Genomic DNA, 21,909 nt, shown 5'->3' with positions numbered 1-21,909 from the left:
AAGTGACTTTAGCGTGAACCTTCTTGTATCGTAAAAATTCGGTGATCGCAATACGCATGGGTCTGTCACTGAAATAAACTATTATCTGATTGTACATGGTAAACACGTGCTCAATATGAATGCGTTTTTGTTGATTGTTAACTATAAGGTGACAATTGGTAAACTTCGGAGACAAAACACGGCATTAAATGAGCTGCCATATTTGTTAAATCATAACAGACTGAGAGAAATAAAAATACGATTATATGATATATTTGCGTAAAAAATGATAAAATCGTACACAGAAGACTAACTTAATGATATAAACATGCATTGGTTCAAGAATTGCATAAACATTATTTTTCACCGGTCACTCGTTTCATATATATGTCCTGTACAAATTGTGATTTTGTAAAGGTTATAACATGTACAAAAATGTTGTACTTACATGTTATAATTTGTACAATGCCAAAATACAAGTTATAATTAACATGTACAAAAGTACCTCATACATGTTGTAACATGTACAAAATTTGAAAATAAATAAGTTTCTTTCATTACAAAGCATGCCATTAACCTCAATAATATTTTCATTTTTTTTTTGTTATTGTCCATTCATGTTAGTGTGATATCGTTTTGATACAGTTAATGACAAGATAAATAGTTTTTATAATTACTTTATACCTTAAGGTGGTATGGTAGTCTAAATTAAAAATACTTTGCCAAAACGTAGCATATATTATGATATAAAAAAGGAATATAATAAATGATACATTTAGGTCACCGGGCATTTTCTTAAGCTAAGAAGGTGTTATTCCTGCTTTCAATACTAGTGAGGGTTTATCTGAAATTTCGAATATTGACAGCAAGCAAGCGGGCCCTTTCTGACCAGCAGACACAAGCTGATGTCTTGACAAAAAAAACCTCATAACCTCGATTAGATGTTCTCTCCCAAGGTAATGACGTTATCATCCATATTCCGTCCATTGATAGGTGTCCTGTCGATTCGAGAAACATAAAAGGCGTGGTGATGAATGTGAATGAACATGGCGGCTATAAAATTGGAACTAAAGTTGGACAAATAAAGGGATACTTGAGCAGAAACCAGGTTCCATTATTTTGCAAATGCAACTTTAAATGTGTCTAAAGTCCCAGTGAGTGATATGAGTGTGAGAGAGATAGTGGTGCGTAAACTAGCATAGAGCGGAGGACAAGGTTTTGTGCATTGTCAGTGTAAGAAAGGCAGTTGTAAGTCTTGTAGGTGTAAATGTAGAAGAATGAAAGTTTTGTTCATCTCATGTGTCGCATGTATCTGTCTTGTAGCAACAAATAAAAACAAAAACTTGTTTCTAAAATGTATGAAAATGTAGTATTTTATGCATGCTGTAAATAATCTACCGTTTTTTGCTTTTGGTTATTGTTTTTTATTATTCAATCAATTTCAACCATACATATATATTCTGCTTTATTACATTTTCAAATTTTGTACAGGTTAAAAGCATTTTTAAGCAATATTTTGTACAGGTTATAACATGTACGAGATTTTTTTGTACATGTTATAACTTGTATTTTGTCATTGTACAAATTATAACATGTACAATATTTTTGTACGTGTTATAACCTGTACAAAATTGCAACTTGTACACGACATATATATATATATATATGACTTTAACTTCATAGAAACCAGGTATATCCTGAATGTTTCACCTTTCTACATGCCCATTTGCAACATACCTTTAAAATCTTAAAGAAAGAAAAGGTCTCGCGAATGGAGGTACCACTGAATAAAAAAACTGGTTTTCAGGAAATCTAAATTGGTATACTATGTACGACATTAATTCCCAATGCTGAATGCAAGGTCATAGACAAGTAAAGTTTGGCTCAAAATGGACTTAACATATTTCTTTTTCACCAAAAGTGTCATTTCTTCAAATTTGTTGGTTAGTTTATTTAGTAATCAATGACATCAAATGCATTATTTTCTGTCAAAGTAGGCCTACGTTCTAAATTTGAGGGATTAATAATTATTGCTTGTCTGACATCTGCAAATTTTCATTTTATGTTATATCTTGTGGATAGTTGCCGTTTTGGAAATTATAATAAATTTCATTGTTATCATGTTTAATGCAACATAAAACATTTAACTACTAGTAACATTTGTTTTAGGAAAGTATTTGATTAAATCCATTTGATTTTGAAATATTCTTAACTGTTACAGTACTAAACTACAAAAAAATGTAATTATAACCAGTTTATCGTTGTGATATGAAGTGATAATATAGTTATTTTGAAGAAAGACAACATACTTTTTCTTTCAATTTATTGTACAGTATACTGGAAATATTACCAAATTCTGGTAATCGTTTGACCGAAGGAAATTGATTATAAAAAAGTTAATGTAACGCCATGCCAGTACAAGGCGACCAAAACAAATTAAGAAACATTGTTTTTAATAACTGCTCCTGATACAGACGCCTGCGACGGAATTAAGTATATTCAAGCTTATTTAACGTTTTCGGATCATCATCTCAGATTTCTTTAATGAATAGTTCCATCTATTTTTCCAGTAATACCATGCAACACCTCTATGTGCATCTTTATCTCTGGTCGTTCCTCGAAGATACTCTCCATTCAGATTAGAGAAACTACAATTTTCATACCACCAAGCCCCAACAGCCTGTTGTGCACATTTATTTCCTTTGTCCTTCGTACTAAATACTTTACCATTGCTGTAGGCCATTGAATCTCCTAAAAAGAATAATAACAAATATGATATAATTTTAAATATTGGAACACCTACATTTGCCAATTTACAATCTTTGTTTCTGATGAAGAAACAGTACATGTAGGAGAAATGTCGTTCGATTTTTGAATAATTCAATGTTAACTTGACTTTGCTTTTATATTATGGCATAAGAAACAGCATGCCATTGGATTGATCTACATTTATGTTTGTTGTTATTATTTTACTATTTTCTTTACGGATTAAAGATATTTATAATACCCGTATGATTTAAGGAATAAGGAAACTAATTCATAAGTAAGTAAACACAAATGTGTACTAGAGAGTGAATTTTTAAATCCTTTTTTTAACATCATATATTAACTTTCAGACCATTCAGTGTGCCAAATTGGGCTCAAATTAAAGTCTTTATTATTACAAAATATTGCAAAAAAAACAGGACTACTTTTAAAGGGCATACGATACAGTTACAACATGTAATGACGTTGATATTAACGTAAAATGTTATTTTTGCGACGTCCAATTATCACATATCGGGAAAAGATGCATTTTTAGACTGATTTTTATCATTCTAACCCGGCGTATTTAGCTTGAAAACGAGTTCATGGACCCCTCGTTTTTGAAATGACATTTGGTTTGATTACGTTTGAAGATTAATTGTATCAATTTTCAAAAAAAATCAATAGTGCAACTTTTTAAAATTTGATAAATATACAGGGAGCAATGAATTTTTTTTTTCTACATTCATGAACATTTGATAGATATAATTTATTTGTAAAAATAAAATGCACAAATTTAAAGGACAATTATATAAAACAGAAATTACAATTAATTCAACAAAAAAAGAACAGCTGGTGAGGCATCTCTCCATCCAAGTAACAATTTATAAAAATAAACAAAAGTTCAAAGTACGGTCTTCAACACAGAGCCTATAAAGCTATAAAGCCGCTATAAAGCTATAAAGCCTCCCCCTCCCCAGGTACGAGTGTAAAACTATTCAAACGGGAAAACCAAAGGTCTTATCCATAATATAAAAAACAAAAAACGAGAAACGAGAAACACTTATAAACCACACCAACATACGACAACTACTGAACATCAGATTCTTGACTTAAAGGACACTCAGGTGCAAATAATTGCAGTGAGTTAATTCAAACGTTTTAATGGTACCAAACCTTCACCCGTATCTGAAACTATAGTGTATCATCACATCATAGACAGACACATTTAAATAATCAAAAGACATATTAACACAAGTGGGCACACTCTGTACGAAGAAATTTTATCTATGATAACAATGTAAATACAAAATATCTATTTGACTGATTACATACCTGCAGTACCACTGTATCCTCCAATCGTCAATTTATAGCTAGAATCTTCATTTCCCAAACTGAAAGTAGAATATGTAGCATACACCGTGTCACCATTCCAGTTCTCTAGTGTTATTCGGAGCTGATACCTTCCTTCTGACGTGAGTTTGTAAATGTGTTTGTTACCTAGTATAAATGTGTACAAACTGTTAGACGATTTTAGTGAAATAATTTCATAACTTAATTCGTATCTAATTATTCAAGTTGTTGATAATGTATTTCTTAGAAGTGCTTAAATGAAGGACAGTACTCAATTATGTTTAAAAAAAATTAAAAAAATTAAATTAATAACTCATACAGTTTAAATCCGTACGTTTAACGGGTGTTCGCTCTTGTGTTTAAAAATAACACTTACAAAAATTTGTTATGAATTGATAGTATATAAACAAAAAAAGATTAAAAGCAGAAAAATTAAAAACCGTGTCTTTGCTTATAAAATACAATTAAAAGAAAATAGGTTGAAAACGATTCCCTATAAAAGAGGGACGAAAGATACCAGAGGTACAGTCAAACTCATAAATTGAAAATAAACTGACAACGCAATGACTAAAAATGAAAAGAACAAGCAGACAATCAATAGTACACACGACACAACATAGAACACTAAAGAATAAACAACACGAACCCGACCAAAAACTAGGGCTGATCTCAGGTGCTCCGGAAGGGTAAGCAGATCCTGCTCTACATGTGGCAACCGTCGTGTTGCTTATGTGATTACAAATCCGGTAAATAGTCTAATTCGGTAGGTCACATTCATGAAAGGGAAGGCGATTGTAGTTACGAAGTACAATGTAAGGAACATATCTGAAAGTTCTAAAACAGTTACCATGTTGAACAGTCAATTTGGCACTCTTTTTCTTAAAAAAAAATACGCAAAATTAACAAATTAACAAATACCAAGCCAGAATTCTCCTGTCAGATTACCAAAACCATTTTTATAGTCATCCCATTCTCGGTAGAAATTCTTACTACCATCTTGTCTTCTTTGTATAACCTAGAAAAACAACGATACATGTAAATATGTTTTAACTGCTGACATATTGCAATGGTTATCCCACAACATCGGTTATGAAGAGCGAAAGCTTTTGTTTAATGTTTAAAATCTTAACGTGACATCAAAACGTAGAACAAATGATAAAATAATTATTCTCTTTCTTATGTATTTATTTACAATTTGTTACGTTTTGAATAAACGTATACCCCATATCTCCTTATTAAATGCAGTTGACCAAATTAAATATAATTATTCATCATCTACCATGTTTAAAAAAGAAGGGCAATAGATACCAGAGGGACATTCAAAATCATAGATAAAAAATAAACTGACAACACCATGGCTACAAAAAGAAAAAAGACAAACAGACAAACAACACAGAAAACTAAAGACTTAGCAACACGAACCCCACCAAAAATCTGTGCTTGATCTCATTTGCTCCAGACGGGTAAGCAGATCCTATTTTGACCCCGGGGTCATTTTTCACATATGGTATTTTGAATCCCCTTGTTTTTGATAAATAGTATTGCAGATAATCTTATTTACAATTTAGTGGATTTATTGGCTATCATTTTTTTTTAATTTGTGGTTTTAAGTAGGGGGTTCAATATTCCGCAGGGGGGTCAAAATACCATGGCTAAGCAAAATTTTCAAAATATCTTTTTCAGCATGTTTAATACATACAAACCACTTATTGGAGTATTATAACTATGGTAAGGAGTTAGAATAGCTTGAAGTTTTGAAATTCAAGGTCTCTAGTAGGGTGTTCAATATACCGCAGGGGGGTCAAAATACCATGGCTAAGTAAAATTTTCAAATTATCTTTTCCAGTATATTAAATACATACAAACTACTTATTGGAGCATTATAACTATGTTAAAGAGTTAGAATAGCTTGAATTTTTGAAATTCAAGGTCTATAGTAGGGGGTTCAATGGTACCGCAGGGGGTCAAAATACCAGGGCTAAGAAAAATTTTCAAAATATCTTTTCGAGTATATTAAATAAATACAAACTACTTATTGGAGCATTGTAACTATGTTAAAGAGTTCGAATAGCTTGAATTTTTGAAATTCAAGGTCTATAGTAGGGTGTTCAATATACCGCAGGGGTGTCAAAATACAATGGCTAAGTAAAATTTTCAAAATATCTTTTCCAGTATATTAAATACATACAAACTACTTATTGGAGTATTATAACTATATATATTAAGGAGTTAGAATAGCTTGAAGTTTTGAAATTCAAGGTCTATAGTAGGGAGTTCAATATACCGCATGGGGGTCAAAATACCAGGGCTAAGAAAAATTTTCAAAATAGCTTTTCGAGTATATTAAATAAATACAAACTACTTATTGGAGTATTATAACTATGTTAAAGAGTTAGAATAGCTTGAATTTTTGAAATTCAAGGTCTATAGTAGGGGGTTCAATATACCGCAAGGGGGGTCAAAATACCCTGGCTAAGTAAAATTTTCAAAATATCTTTTCCAGTATATTAAATACATACAAACTACTTATTGGAGTATTATAACTATGTTAAGGAGTTAGAATAGCTTGAATTTTTGAAATTCAAGGTCTATAGTAGGGTGTTCAATATACCGCAGGGGGGTCAAAATACCATGGCTAAGTACAATTTTCAAAATATATTTTCCAGTATATTAAATAAATACAAACTACTTATTTGAGTATTATAACTATGTTAAGGAGTTAGAATAGCTTGATGTTTTGAAATTCAAGGTCTATAGTAGGGGGTTCAATATACCGCAGGGGGGTCAAAATACTATGGCTAAGTAAAATTTTCAGAACGTCGTTTCCAGTATATTAAATACATACAAACTACTTACTGGAGTATTAGAACTATGGTAAGGAGTTAGAATAGCTTGAATTTTTGAAATTCAAGGTCTATAGTAGGGGGTTCAATATACCGCAGGGGGGTCAAAATACCATGACAAAGTAAAATTTCGAAATATCTTTTCCAGCAAGTTTAATAAATACAAACTCCTTAACATAGTTAAAGCATTCAAGCTACATATGGTCTAGTTATAATGTGTCAATAAGTATTTTGAATGGCATTTTGTTGGTAAAGACTTCAGTGCACTTGTACCAAGCAAAGATATTTCTTTTAATTAAGCATGGAAAATGTACCTTCCCCTTTTGTATGAATGATTTTTTAATCTATGATAAGCTTTAGAATAATGTAAAATGTTCTTATAATCATCTAGGATGAAAAAAAAACCCAGGGGGGTTCAATTTACCATGGGGGTTCAATTTTCCATACAGGGGGGGGGGGGTTCAATTTACCATAGCGGTATTTTGACCCCGGGGTCAATTTACCATGGGGTTCAAAATACCATTTGACACCGGCGTAGTGGCCATGTTAATACAACCCCGATGATAAATAATCTAACTTGAAGTTGGTAGATGACATTTAATAAGCAACGGACAAAAAAGAAAATGAAGGAGACATCAATTACATATATCATATATATACTAATTGTATAAACATTGCTACAATCAGATAACTAATAAACAACTTACTGTCCAGCCACCACCGGAAGTAACCATATCACAGTAACCTCTGAATGGTGAGAAACCGTTTGCCAGCATGTAATACATGCCGCTTGTGCAGCCTGTGTCTTTTAAATCACCACAATCATGTAATGTTTTTTCGCATTTATTCTGGCTATGCATGCTGTCTCCTTAATTAAAATGTATTAAAAATAAGCGTTCATATTATTTTTATATACATATACACATTATTAGCTGTTAGTTTTATGGTATTTAATAAGACTATGTTGCATGATCATAATAATTTCATCAGTTGTTATTCATTTTATCTTTTAACTAGTCAGTAAGTGCGAGTACTCTCAAATCTGAAGTAATGGTCTTTTTGTTGTTTTGATGTATAAGACTTAGTATCATTTCACGTTTACTCTGTGTTTATGTTAGTTGTATTCTGTTTGTTTCCATCTGTTGAGTTAAGGGCATACGAAACAGTTTAGATCCAATGGAGAATTGTTGACAAGAATTTGCATACAAGCTATTGTTTACCTAAACCATTTAAATATGTTACAAAAGATGTTCCGACAGTTGAAACTTTAAGAGATATATGGGGCTGACATTCTATATATATAATTATATATTTAATTGATTTTTTTTATCCTCTGGATAGACATACCTAACTTATCAAAAAGATTAACACAAGCGGATTTTCAACATGAGCAAAGCCTTTATCTCATAGATGTAGGGAAAAGGACCCGACATAACAAATGTAAAACAACTCATAAAAATCATCGGTGATTTTTTTAATTAAAATTGGCACAAACAATTTTCATACATAATTCAAACTAATGTTATCAGAAAAAAAATTTCCATGAACTCGAATTTGAGTTTAATAAGTCTGACTGATATTATTACGTAAAAAATGCATCCTTTTTCGTTATGTCACAGTTTGACGTCAAAAACTCCCTTGTAACTTTATCATTTGTTCATATGTTTTGATGTTACACCACTGTCCCAGGTTATGGGAGGGTTGACGCCTTCAAAGATGTTTAACCCCGCCACATTCTGTAAATGTCTGTTCCCAAAGGGGGGACGAAAGATACCAGAGGGAAATTCAAACTCAAAAATCGAAAATAAACTGACAACGCCATGGCTTAAAATGAAAAGGACAAACAGACAAACAATAGTACACACGACACAACATTGAAAACTAAAGAATAAACAACACGAACCCCCTCAAAAACTAGAGGTAATCTCAGGTGCTGCGGAAGGGTAAGCAGATCCTGCTCCACATGTGGCACCCGTCGTGTTGTTTATGAGATAACAAATCCGGTAAATAGTCTAATTCGGTAGGTCACATTTATGAAAGGGAAGTGGATTGTAGTTACGACGTAAGGAACATATCCGATATCATTTGTGAAACGGTTATTCCATAACAGTCAACCAATTAGTGATGGCGTCCGTAAAATTTACGAAGAGATGATTTACACTTCACCATTTGGAATATAAAAAAGAAGATGTGGTATGATTGCCAATGAGACAACTATCCACAATAAACCAAAATGACACAGACATTAACAACTATAGGTCACCGTACGGCCTTCAACAATGAGCAAAGTCCATACCGCTTAGTCAGCCATGAAAGGCCCCGATAAGACAATGTAAAACAATTCAAACGAGAACACTAACGGCCCTATTTATATTAAAAAATGAACGAAAAACAAATATGTAACACATAAACAAACGACAACCACTGAATTACAGGCTCCTGACTTGGGACAGGCACATACATAAATAATGTGGCGGGGTTAAACATATTAGCGGGATCCCAACCATCCCCTAACCTGGGACAGTGGTATAACAGTGCAACATAAGAACGAACTATAAATATCAGTTGAAAAAGGCTTAACTCATTAGATGGACCTAAATACAAGTGGACGTGGCCGGGAACTCTTGATTTTTATAGCTTCCTTGTGAGCTCAAACCCTCTATCAAGAAAATCATGATAGGAAATGCAAGCACGGGAATATCGTATCAATTGGGAGATATAAGCACCGTATGCAGGAGTCTGTAATTATTTTTTTTAGTCGTTGTCGTTTGTTGCTGTGTAACATACGTTTTTTTTTGTTCATTTGTACACAGATTAGGCTCAGCCTGTTAATTGTTTTGATGAATTATTTTACATTTGTTATTTCGAGTTCTTTTAAGTACATGCATGAGGTATAGGCTTTGTTCATGTTGAAGGTCATAAGGTGACCTATAGTGGTAATGTCTGTGCCATTGGCTATCTTGTTGAGAGTTTTTTCTTTGGCAATCATACAACATCTTTTAATTTTTATGTTCAAAAAGTAAAATTGTTGTTTATTAAAATTGCATAAACAATCAGTACTTATAATATATAGTCAATGGAACTCAATGTCTACGCAAATAAATAGAAAAAAACGTGTAAAAAAGGTATAAGAGAATGAGCTTTCATTTAATCAAGTGTCTTGTTTTTTACATACTTTTATTTGCTATTAATTTTTGTATTTTCTGTAGTGAATCACCGAGAGATTAAAAAAAAGTAGTGTCAAAATTAAAAATTCAATGTTATGCACCATGATGGTATTTTAATTTCTGAAAAGCTAGTTCCGTTAACTTAATAATATCTGCAAGTTCACTATAGAAATCAGGAAATATCGCGACAATGTTGTAAGTGTAAAAAGAGTAATGCAAATACCGAAATGCAACTATTAAAAAAGGTTCTACTTTTAGGTGTTACAATTTAACAAAATACGGAAGGATGTAAGCAAAATAATCAAACATCAAGTCGACCATATGATCTTTATACCCATATTTTGTTTACGTAATATCAAAATCTTTGCCTCGAATGCCACAAAATGCATTAGGCTTAATAGCGATTATCAACGGATTTGAAGAAAATGTTTAACTAGATCTGCATAACCGAAATATTTATTTAAAAAGACAACATCGAGCTCATTTTTGATGTTTTTGATATTACAATCGTTTAATATAAGTGCATGTAATATTTGTCGCTGGAATAAATAGGTTCGGTGTAACAAATTAAGTTTATAATTAAAATTATAAGGTTTTTATTTTCGAATTAGACCAGTAATTCACACGAAATGTACATTATTTCAAAATCAAAACTGATTGCAAGTTTCCTATTATAAACTGTATTCATGTATTTCTATATATAAATTGACGTCTTATTAATTTTTTTAATGAATAGATGTAATCTACAGCATGGCACATGTAAGCTCTGATATATGTGATATATGTTGTTTTTTGTTTTATTTTATAAAGCACGACCTAGTAAAAAAAGGTGTTAAGAATGTTGACCATCTTCTCGTGCTACTGTTTTAAAAAAAAAACATTTGTACAATTCTTCATATTGACAAAAATGATAAAAAGTTTCAGTATTCAATTTTGACATTATTACATGTAAATCCTATATTCAAAGTAATTAAACTGACTTAATGCAATTGATAAGTGTTTTGTATTAAAACAAAAAAATTATATGTAAAATATTGAGTTGAAGTAATTTTATAAAAATAAAGACATGTATACGAAGATACCTAAATGAGTTAACGCTTAATACTTTTAAGTGCACTCAGAAAATACACTTGTAAAATCAGTAGTTAACGGTTCTTTCATTTTCTATAGAGTGCACGTAAAAATAAACGTATGTTGACTGCTGACTAAACGGTAACTGGGTAAACGTGTGTTTACATTTTCCATTTAGACCGCGTTAACATAATCATATTAGACACGTATTAACAAGTAAATGCTCGATTTTAAATAACTTGTAAAGAAAAAAATATGTATCAGAATAGACATTTAAAAGTATAATTTAAGCCTTTAAAATTATAATAAAAATGTCTTGTAACATTAAATAATATTAGATAATATTAAAAACATGTGCTTTTTTTTTTAACCATAAATGGTTGACAAACTGTTTGTCAATTAAATGCCTATCCCCCCCCCCCCAAAAAAAAAGGTCGATGCCTAAGAAAATATGGTTACAAATGGTATAATTGCCAATAAGCCATATCACCACAAAATATCGTTTTATAGAAAATATGAACAATGCAATTAATTTACCTTCTGATGTATCCAAGGTTACATTCTGTTCACATCATCAATATATTCTTTAATTTCTTGTTTAATGTCCAGCGTTAAATTTCCTTTCACATTTTCGATGTATTGTTTTACATCATCTTCAATTTTCATCGACAACAAAACCTCTTGTAATTTCATTTTAACTAATTCTGACATTTTCGTTTCGAAAGCTTCGGAAATGTACGCCTTGATTCGCTTGTTCACATTCGTCATGTCAAACATGGCAAGCAAAGGGGCATTCTGGTTATTGACCACAGGATTTTCTACCATATCATCACTGGTATTGGTTGGTTTTACTCCTGACAGAAGTATGGAATAAATTACTCCTATAAAAATTAGACACTTCTTCATTTTTAGTAAACTGTGTGGTAACTGTTAAAGCAAATATTTCCTCTGATTTTGAAAGAGGTGCACTGACTCTATAAGCTAATTCTTCAATCTTGTAACTAATTGGTTCCACAACTTTGTTGTAATAAATATCAGAAACAATAATGATAATGATTGCTTGAAAAAACAAGACGAATAGTTCTTATCAAAATTTGTTAGATATATAACATGTTTCAGGATAGACCATTATGAATCAAAAATCTTTCACCAAGAAAACATTATGTTTATAAAAGTTATCGCCTTAATTATCGGAAGAGACTATTTGTTTGTATGCAATACTGCCTTGACGTCATTTGGAATATGAAATGCTGAACTTTATTAGATTGTTTGTGAAAAGGTTACCAGTTGTTTGTTTTATACAGTAAAATAATTTATTTTTTAATCAGGATGAGATATATGCTTATGTGTTGGTTCATGTAAAGATGTGGTTACTATATATAGCGTATATTTATGGGTTTGATTCCTGTTCATTAAAAACAAATGTTTTTTTAATTGGAAAGACTTTTTTGTTAACGTGTAATGTTTTGCATATGCAGACTGTTTCTCTTCCATTTTATCATTTGATAATTTTTGCATCTTCAGTTCTTTTTACTATTGTCCTACATATGTTTCCGAAAAAGTTTTATTTTTCTAAATCTGTCGGTTTGATTCACTCACTAAAATGCGTCTCTTGCTTATGCAACAGACATGACTGCAATTTTACGTTCTGTATGTCCCACGCAATGAGCCTGTACTCCAGTAGTTGACGTTGCTCGGTATCAGTATCAATATGAGAATAGTTCATGTAATAAAATACAACACAGGGATTTTGACACACAATACCAGTGGGTCGTAAATACAGTGAGAAAATCCCGTGCTTCAGCTGACCCCTAAACAAAAATGTATACAATTAATAATGACTGTCATTCTGGACTTTGAAATATAAAAAAGATACGAAAACTGAAAATAATACACGACTTACAAAGGCTACATCTACTTGGGACTGGGGCAACAATGCTTTTCATGTTTTCAAGTTCTCAACCCTCCCCTATACCTCTAGCCAAATTGTAGAAAATACAAACACACAACAAGACGCACAGTAAAACTCCGTTTAAAAGGAGTCAGAGTCCGATGTCAGAGTAGGTAACAACAGAAACTAAACAAAATGAAAGTGATAATAAATAAACAAATAAACTTATCATAGATACCAGGACAGAATTTTGTATATACGCTTGACGCGCGTTTCGTCTACAAAAGACTCATCAGTGAGGCTCGAATCTAAAAAAGTTAAAAAGGCCAAATAAAGTACGAAGTTGAAGAGCATTGAGGACCAAAATTCCTAAAAGTTTTGCCAAATACAGCTAAGGTAATCTAGGCCTGAGGAAGAAAAGCTTTAGTATTTCAAAAGATTCTAAATTTTGTAAATAGTTAATTTATAAATATAACCATATCAATGATAATTCATGTTAGCAGAAAAAGTGCTGACTACTTGACTTGTGATACCCTCGGGGAAATAAATCTCCACCAGCAGTGGCATCGACCCAGTGGTTGTAAATAAACTCATCATAGATACCAGGACTAAATTTTGTATATACGCCAGACGCGTGTTTCGTCTACAAAAGACTCATCAATGACGCTCTAATCCAAAAAAGTAAAAAAGGCCAAATAAAGTACAAAGTTGAAGAGCATTGAGGACCAATTCCTAAAAGTTTTGCCAAATACAGCTAAAGTAATCTATGCCTGAGGTAGAAAAGCCTTAGTATTTCAAAACATTCTTAATTTTGTAAACAGTTAATTTATAAATATAACCATATCAATGATAATTTATGTCAGAACAAAAAGTGCTTACTACTGGGCTTGTGAGCTTTTTCTTCCTTGACAACAAAGGACTCCTAGGCCTAGTAGTGATATAGTTGTTAGACTTTCCCTACTTTTCTGTGAGATGAGGTTTCACTACGATATTAGTTATCATTACATGGCATTTTCCATATTGGCCCTGGTATCAGCCATAGACTCACTGGACTGATACCACGGACCATATGGAAAATGACATGTAATTATCTATTTGTCACATAGTTTCAAGCAAGAGAAAACAGATAACATAAACCAAATTATGTTTGACAATTTCAACAAAAATTAAAAAGAAAAACATTTAACGAAAAAAAAATTATGACGTAAAAATTTTGCGGGAACTTTTGTGATTTCCACTGTTGATTTTTTACATTTTTTTCTACTACAGCAGATTCGTAACTTTCGAAATTTTTATTGTGTTCTCATTTTTTATATGAATTTTCATACATCGTCATTTGACCTGTGAGAAATCTCTCCTGATCGTGTAGCTGCTTCGGATGACAACTTATTCACAAATAGTTTTTGATTGACAGGTTACCGGAAGTTAAACTCGGGGGCTCAATATGGATTTCGAGGAATGATATCGATATTGGCCTCAAGGGCTGATCACCAACCTTGACCTAACGGCTATTATTGGCCATGCAAAAACGTTTATATCAGTACAACATATGTGATAATTTTCTATATGAAGTTTATTAAGAATTTATATAGGAAACTCGTTTTCTTCCTTGACAAAGCTAAATTCTAATTTCGATAAAACACGAAGTACACGTGCTCAACGCAACAGTAAACTATAAAACATCAGTTGTATTTTAAACATCAACGCTGGAGATTCAATGGAATACTTTGCATGCGAATTATAGCTGCTTGTTATCAGTCCACTGGGTCGTTATAATGAAGTGAAAATTGGTACTTTACCTTTTTTTCATCAAATTGAGCTTATTAATGGCGATCAACATTGTTACATGAACAAATCCGAAATTACAAGACTTCATTGTTTGTATTTTTATCCATCTGATGCGTTACACCCTTTTCAACGTATAGTTCGTTCTTATATTGTACTGTTACACCACTGTCCCAGGTATGGGGAGGGTTGAGATCCCGCGAACATGTTTCACACCGCCATATTCTGTATGTACAAATGTATGTGCCTGTCCCTAGTCAGGAACCTGTAATTCAGTGGTTTTCGTTTGTTTATGTGTTCCATATTTGTTTTTCGTTTATTTTTTTATACATAAATTAGGCCGTTAGTTTTCTCGTTTGAATTGTTTTACATTGTCATTTTGGGGCCTTTAATGGCTAACTATGCGGTGTGGCGTTTGCTGATTGTTGAAGGCCGTACGCTGACCTGAAGTTGTTAATTTCTCTGTCTTTTGGTCACTTGAGGAGAGTTGTCTCATTGAACAATCATACCACATCTTCTTTTTTTATATTCAATTTAAAATTAAAATTACACACGATTCTTTTAAGGACAGATAACTCTAAAACAGGTTCGATCTACGATTGTCTTCATCAGGAGACGCCTGAACCAAATAAAGGAATATGACAGTTGTTTTCCAAAACAAATCGTAGATTCAACCTGTTTACGTTAGGAACTTGTATTAAATTCACAATTTCTGCAGACTAAAAAATAAACATTGTATGAACATTGACACACAACATAACATAAAAGTCATCTTATTATGCTTTTTATGAGAAACTACATCAAATACATAAAAAAATCAACACCATTGACTTAACAGATTGTAGTGTTTCCCCAAAGAATGTTTAGCATGGATGGACGCCATGCTCTTTTTGAATGACGCCATGCCTTTTACATTCTTTAATTATCATAATAAATAACACCATGCCCACTTTTTACTTCTTTTGGAGATTCCATTGTCTCGCAAATGATTGAATGCAAGAAAGTGGATGTATAAAGTCCAGAATAGACTAGTTGCCAATTCAGGTAATTGGCCCTATATTTGGAGATCCCCTTTTCAGTTGTCTTCCTTAGGAGGGACATTAGTTTGTATTAACAATGGAGAGCTAGCAGAAAGAGCAATTTTACCAGTGCGTAATGTGAGTAAAGTAAGTTTTTAAAATCTTGTTATTAATTTAATTTGTTGTAAGGCTAATTAATTTTGACATCAGAAATTCATGACAAATAAGTTAAGCCGTCGATACATCACCAAGAGTTCCAAATAGTGAAGTTGTAATTTCTTCCTTAATTCTTCTTGATAATTTAAGTGACGCCATCACCATTTGGTTGACCGATATGGAATAATCGTTTCACAAATAATATCTGATATGTTCCGTATGTCGTAACTACAATCCATTTCACTTTCCACCACAAATGTGACCTACCGAAATTAGACCATTTACCGGGTTCGTAATAACATGAACAACATGACAGGTGCCACACGTAGAGCAGGATCTGCTTACCCTTCCTTCCGGAGGACCTGAGATCACCCCGAGTTTTTGATATGTTTCGTATTGCTTTGTTTTCTATGTTGTGTCGTTTGTACTATTATTTGTCTGTTTGATTTTTTTTTTTTTATAGTCATTGTCACAGTGTTGTCCGTTTTCATTCGATTTATGAGTTTGACTGTGACTCTGGTATCTTTCGCCCCTCTTTCAATTGATCATGCATTGCATTGTCAAAAGCCAATTTTGACCTGTATAAAACCAGTCCTCAATTGATAAAGGGGAGTAGTTTGAAGTGTATTATAACAGAATCAACTCGGTAATTGGCAAATGGACTATTGGCTTGCGCGTGCGTCCCTACTTATTTCTTCTTTGCTTATTTAACTCGATAATTGTTATTTTTATATTATTATTCTCCTCTATGCGGTATGAACGATTTACAGGTTGATTCATATGGTGATTCAAATCTTTTAAATCTTTCAAAAATATGAAAAATTGCCGTAAGTATTTGAACAAAAAGATTGTGAGCATTTCTCAGTACCATGGATTATCAATTTCATCTGCTTTATTAGAGATCGATATCGTTTTACTCTGTTAAACAAAATCAATCGAGATACTAAATTCTTTGAATGTTTCGATTTTTACAAGACACCGTTTTGTGAAAAGATTTTAAAATGGTCATTCGACTAACTTTCTTGTTAAGCATTCAGCAATACATGTAGTAAACCAGTAAACCGGAGGTTAACTTATTTTTCTTAGTATAAGCCTGCTCTCAATTAGGAACATCTATAAATGGATTTTTTTCTTAACTTTAAAACTTTAAGAAACAGATTTATCCATCATATGTTCAGTTCATATAATAAACGATAACAGTGTTATGCATGGCATATTTCCAGGGACCTTTTTAATACAAATACCGGCGGAAAATTGAAAAACTTGAAATATTTCAAAACATTATATATACACTTTTATTGATTGATATATTGAGCTCTCATTCCATCAACAAATGTCACTTCATACTTTAACAATGCAATATAACCTTTTCATGGCCCTTTATTTATTTCTTAGAATGCTGTTTGTGCCATTTTGTTAATCGTTTGCGTGCTCTAAGTATCCTTTTTTATTGAACTTTCCATGGATTTTTTGTGTGATATAAGAAACACTAAATTGACTATGAATATTCGTAACATTGACCATTACATTTCATTTAGAGTTTTTTTTAGGTAAGACATAAGATTAATTGGAGGACGTATGAAAGCCAAAACTGAATTAAAGGATATTTCGGAAATACACTTTTTCAAATTTTAAGGCGATATTAAATAAAAAGAATATATATACAGGAGATATAACTACAAAATGCAAAGTAACGGAGTCCAACAATTCATATTACATGTATTAGGTAGTGACAACGTTTAAACGAATGCTGTAAAAAAAGTAATTACACTTTCTATATACACAAAGAAGGTTATGTTTTTTTTTTTTTTTTTTTGCAATAGGCACGTTTAACCATTCTGCATCAGTCTACGCTTTGACGTTGACTTATTGTAGGTTACATGATTTTGCAAGCACACCGTATTTGTGCCAAGCTAATTGTTATCTAGAAACGTCTATTTACTATTTATTAAATTAATTAATGTGAAACACTGATAATAACATATCAAAACAATATGACAAGTATGAAAGAACATAACGAAAACGCCTTAACTGTTTTGTTGCATTTAAGTGTTTATGTTGTTTCGTTGTTTTCCTCTTTTAGTTGGTGTGTTTCACTCAGTTTTAGTTTGTAACCCGGATTTGATTTCTCTCAGTCGATTTAAGGTACCAGTCTTGTATTACAACTCCAGTTTCCGGTGCATGACTCAGTTTTAGTTTGTAACCCGGATTTGATTTCTCTCAGTCGATTTAAGGTACCTGTGTTGTATAACAACTCCAGTCAAAACATGGAGGGAAACAAAGTAGTGCATTTTTTTCTGAATTTTTTTCTGAACTCAATTTCTTCTGTTTGATTATAGGTTTATGCTGAATTGAAACATATATATATAGGCTTTAAAAAAAATCTAGCATCTTTTCGGGATATCAATCCAGGAAAGTGGAAGGATATCATGTTTACTGGAAGTGGTGCGGCCTAGTAAAAATAGCAATCAGAAAGTAGAAAAAAAAATGTTTTGACTTCAGGATTGCGTAACTTTTTATTCTTCGTGGCATGACACCCTTTTTTTCGATTTAATCACAATTTCACATTAGTACATACATGATATGAACATGAAATATTTTGTCTATGTAGCATTTCTTATTTTCTTATTTTCAAAGAGCAGCTGTTTTGCATGTAAGCCTATGGAACAGTCAATTACAAGACTGCAACCTTAAGACTTTAAAACATCGGTATACTATTGTTGCCTTCATTCAGTACGTGTATTACCTGTACTGATTCGTTGTGATAACCTAAATACCTCAATATTTTTAAATGCATTGAACATAATTAAACGAGTCAACAATGCAAAATTAGCTTGACTTCATTGATTATAAACCGCTTGAAAATTTTTACTATATTTCTAGATTACCAAATTTAATTAATTGAAAGCAAATGCAACATGAAATACTCAAGCTGATTGTTTTTTAAATTATGTTACCAAGAAATAATAAATCAAAAAGAAGCCGGCATTGTTTTATTTACATTCAAAAGTAATTTTCGTTGTAAATAATATTACGTTATAGAATTTTTTACAATTAAATTAAGTTTTTGAAATATCTGTAGAATATCTGAGAAAAACTCATTCTTTAACACGTACTTCATTTGAAATAGATTCTACCGTAAACAGCTACACAAAGAACAGTAGGTAAGTCAACACATTAATTTAATACATTAAATCTTTGACCAATGAATTTGTAATCTCAAATAATTAATTTATGGATTTGTCAAATAACTAATGTTAGGACATGTAGCAAAGGCAGACGCATTTTGAATTATTAAATTACATAGCAAATATTATGTTGTCTTCAGCATGATACAAAAAAAAACCATGAACAACAAGTTCTAAAAAAAGGATTACATGTTTAAAAAAATAAATAAAAAAGGCCATTAACATTATCCTGCAATAACATTAACGGTAACTAATTTTCCTGCACCAATTTTAGGTAGCACAATACAAAGATTTTTTTACTTCCAATCTCGAACCTTTAAAATGCTGTTACTTTCTGCATATAAATTAATAAGAGAAGTATACATAGATCGATAAAAGATTAATACTTTAAATGAATGCAATACTTTGTTATGCAACCATTATTTGATCAATTATTATGCAATTAATGACAAATTCTTGGTCAGTTCACTGGAATTAATTTAGCTCTATCAATTCTATAACTATACAGGAAATTTTAACGAAATCTTAATCAACACAACAGGTATGGCAAGCCGTTCTCGTCAAAACTATGTTTAAACCATTTTTCGAAAAATTTACACACTGAGAATTACAACAAAGCACACTGAGATTTAAAAACTTCAAAACTCACACTGAGAATTGAAAATTACACTCTAAGAATTAAAAATTTACACACTGAGATTTCATAAAGACGCACTGAGATTACAAAAATGAAAAACGCACACTGAGAATTGAAAATTACACACTGAGAATTGAAAATTACACACTGAGAATTGAAAATTACACACTGAGATTTCAAGAAGACACACTGAGAATAAATAACCTGAAAACACACACTGAGAATTTGAAATTACACACTGAGAATTTAAAATTACACACTGAGATTTGTGCGCACTTTTTATGCGCACATATCTAATTAGCATACTTAATCTGAATCTATTACAAGCTTAAAACAACAAGGGGACAGAACTCGTTAGTCCTTCGATTTGGTTCCAAATTATTAATAAAAAAAACTTTAGAAATACAAGAACAAGAAAAATACCCACTTAATCTTATTACAAAATATAACCAAATGGTGAAAAACTTTATTAAAATTATAAGAAAAAATTGGAACAATCTGCAAAAGAATGCAGTGCAATTTTTACTCTCTCCTCTCGTCCAAGGAAAGTGTCTATTATAGCATATAAACGTAACAAAAATATAAAAGATTAACCAGCGAAATCAGGGAAACAGTTGGAAGACTTTTGAAAAGGGACCCATGTTTAATTACTGGTAGTAATGATCTGAATTATAGGCAACAAACAAACTTATGAATATAAGCGATGTTTAGTCTTGAAATTTATTACGAATGTTGGTTGAAGGAATCGCATTTCATTATAATGACAAGAGTTCTTGAGATCAAGATATTAATCTGTTGAATTATTCATCTCATGAATATTCATTAGTAATTTGAATATTAATCTCAGTGTGTATTTTTGAAATCTCAGTGGGTAATTAACAATTCTCAGTGTGTGTTTTTCAATTTATTTCATCTCAGTGTGTCTTTTTAAAATCTCAGTGTGTAATTTTGAAATCTCAGTGTTGGTTTTTTATTTTTTTAAATCTCAGTGTGTAATTTCGATTTCTCAGTGTGTTATTTTAGGTTTTTAAATCTCAGTGTGTATTTTTTTTCGAAAAAGGGGTTTAAACATAGTTTTGACGAGAACGGCTTGCCATAAACAGGAGCTACAAAAGTGTGTCTCATATGATCGCTATCATATTCCATTCTCTCATAAACCTTTAATTAGTGTAATATTTAACATCCTTCCCACATAAAAGTAGATGATGTTTGTTAAGGAGTAAAATTTGATCTATACATTCTATTCAAAATCTGAGACAACCTTTTGTAGATAATGGCTGTAGGAAAAGCATACTAACATTGCATTAATTTGAAAGAGGTATCTGTTAGCTATCCATAAATACCACTTGAAAACAATTTCAAGCATCATAATGAAAGTTGCAGCATTTTAAAACTTGGGAATTGGATGTGTAAACTCTTTGTGTTGTGCTACCTTAAATGAGCTTCAACATATGTATATATGGATTACAGAGCAATAACATATATGGATAGATCTTTTATCATTAAATAGAGTGATGACGTTTGGACTAAATAAACTTTAATATTCGTGTATGTAGCAAAAAGGTAACGTTCAGTTCCTTTTGGTATTTACAAACAATTCACCATGGCAACAGGACAATCATTATAGATAGGAAGCAACATTTGAATATCAACTTTCTAAAGATTACACACCATCAGAATTAAAGATTAATGTGTCTACAGATTTGCCTACATATTACATAGAAGTAAGTGTCCTTATCATGCTTATTGGCTAAAAAGTAGTTTTTAATTATATATATATATGTCCAACATGTGTATTGTTATGGGATCTGTGCCACGGATATTTTCTCTTTTTAAAAGACATGTTCCCTTTTCTTTAATTATGAAATCACTCAATACACAGCTTGACAGAGTTACACATGAGCAAACCAAAGCAAAATTGTTCATCCCCTGTGGTAATAGAGTTCACATTGGTTTTCTTTGATATCTATTTTTGTTAGTCGTATTTTTCTGTGTAGTGAAATGTTTCTGTATTTGTTTTCGAAAAATGATAGAACACACTACTTCTTACGGTTTGATATCTATATATGAGAAAC

At 31.6% G+C, this 21,909-nt stretch overlaps 1 protein-coding gene across 1 annotated transcript; it reads right to left on the bottom strand.

Annotated features, from left to right (window-relative positions):
- Positions 1 to 2,288: 2,288 nt before the first annotated feature.
- LOC139490447 (angiopoietin-related protein 7-like) lies at positions 2,289 to 12,183 on the bottom strand. The gene is made up of 5 exons (XM_071277235.1): positions 11,696 to 12,183; positions 7,628 to 7,788; positions 4,996 to 5,092; positions 4,060 to 4,224; positions 2,289 to 2,730 (listed from the first exon to the last, which is right to left on the bottom strand). Exons 2-5 carry the CDS (start codon positions 7,778 to 7,780, stop codon positions 2,489 to 2,491), a joined length of 657 nt encoding a protein of 218 aa, XP_071133336.1. The 5' UTR covers positions 7,781 to 7,788; positions 11,696 to 12,183; the 3' UTR covers positions 2,289 to 2,488.
- Positions 12,184 to 21,909: the final 9,726 nt, after the last annotated feature.

Source organism: Mytilus edulis, chromosome 9 (assembly GCF_963676685.1).
Source record: "Mytilus edulis chromosome 9, xbMytEdul2.2, whole genome shotgun sequence".
Classification (NCBI taxonomy): Eukaryota; Metazoa; Mollusca; class Bivalvia; order Mytilida; family Mytilidae; genus Mytilus; species Mytilus edulis.
Note: the sequence above shows the minus strand (reverse complement) of the source record. Positions and strands in the feature narration are given on the sequence as shown.

Excerpts from the sequence above, each read along its gene's own strand:
- LOC139490447 (XM_071277235.1), bottom strand. The coding sequence starts at position 7,780 with ATGCATAGCCAGAATAAATGCGAAAAAACATTACATGATTGTGGTGAT. Across the intron at positions 5,093-7,627 it reads CTTCCGGTGGTGGCTGGACA|GTTATACAAAGAAGACAAGA; the intron begins GTAAGTTGTTTA and ends TTGTTTTTCTAG. Across the intron at positions 2,731-4,059 it reads AGGATACAGTGGTACTGCAG|GAGATTCAATGGCCTACAGC; the intron begins GTATGTAATCAG and ends TATTCTTTTTAG.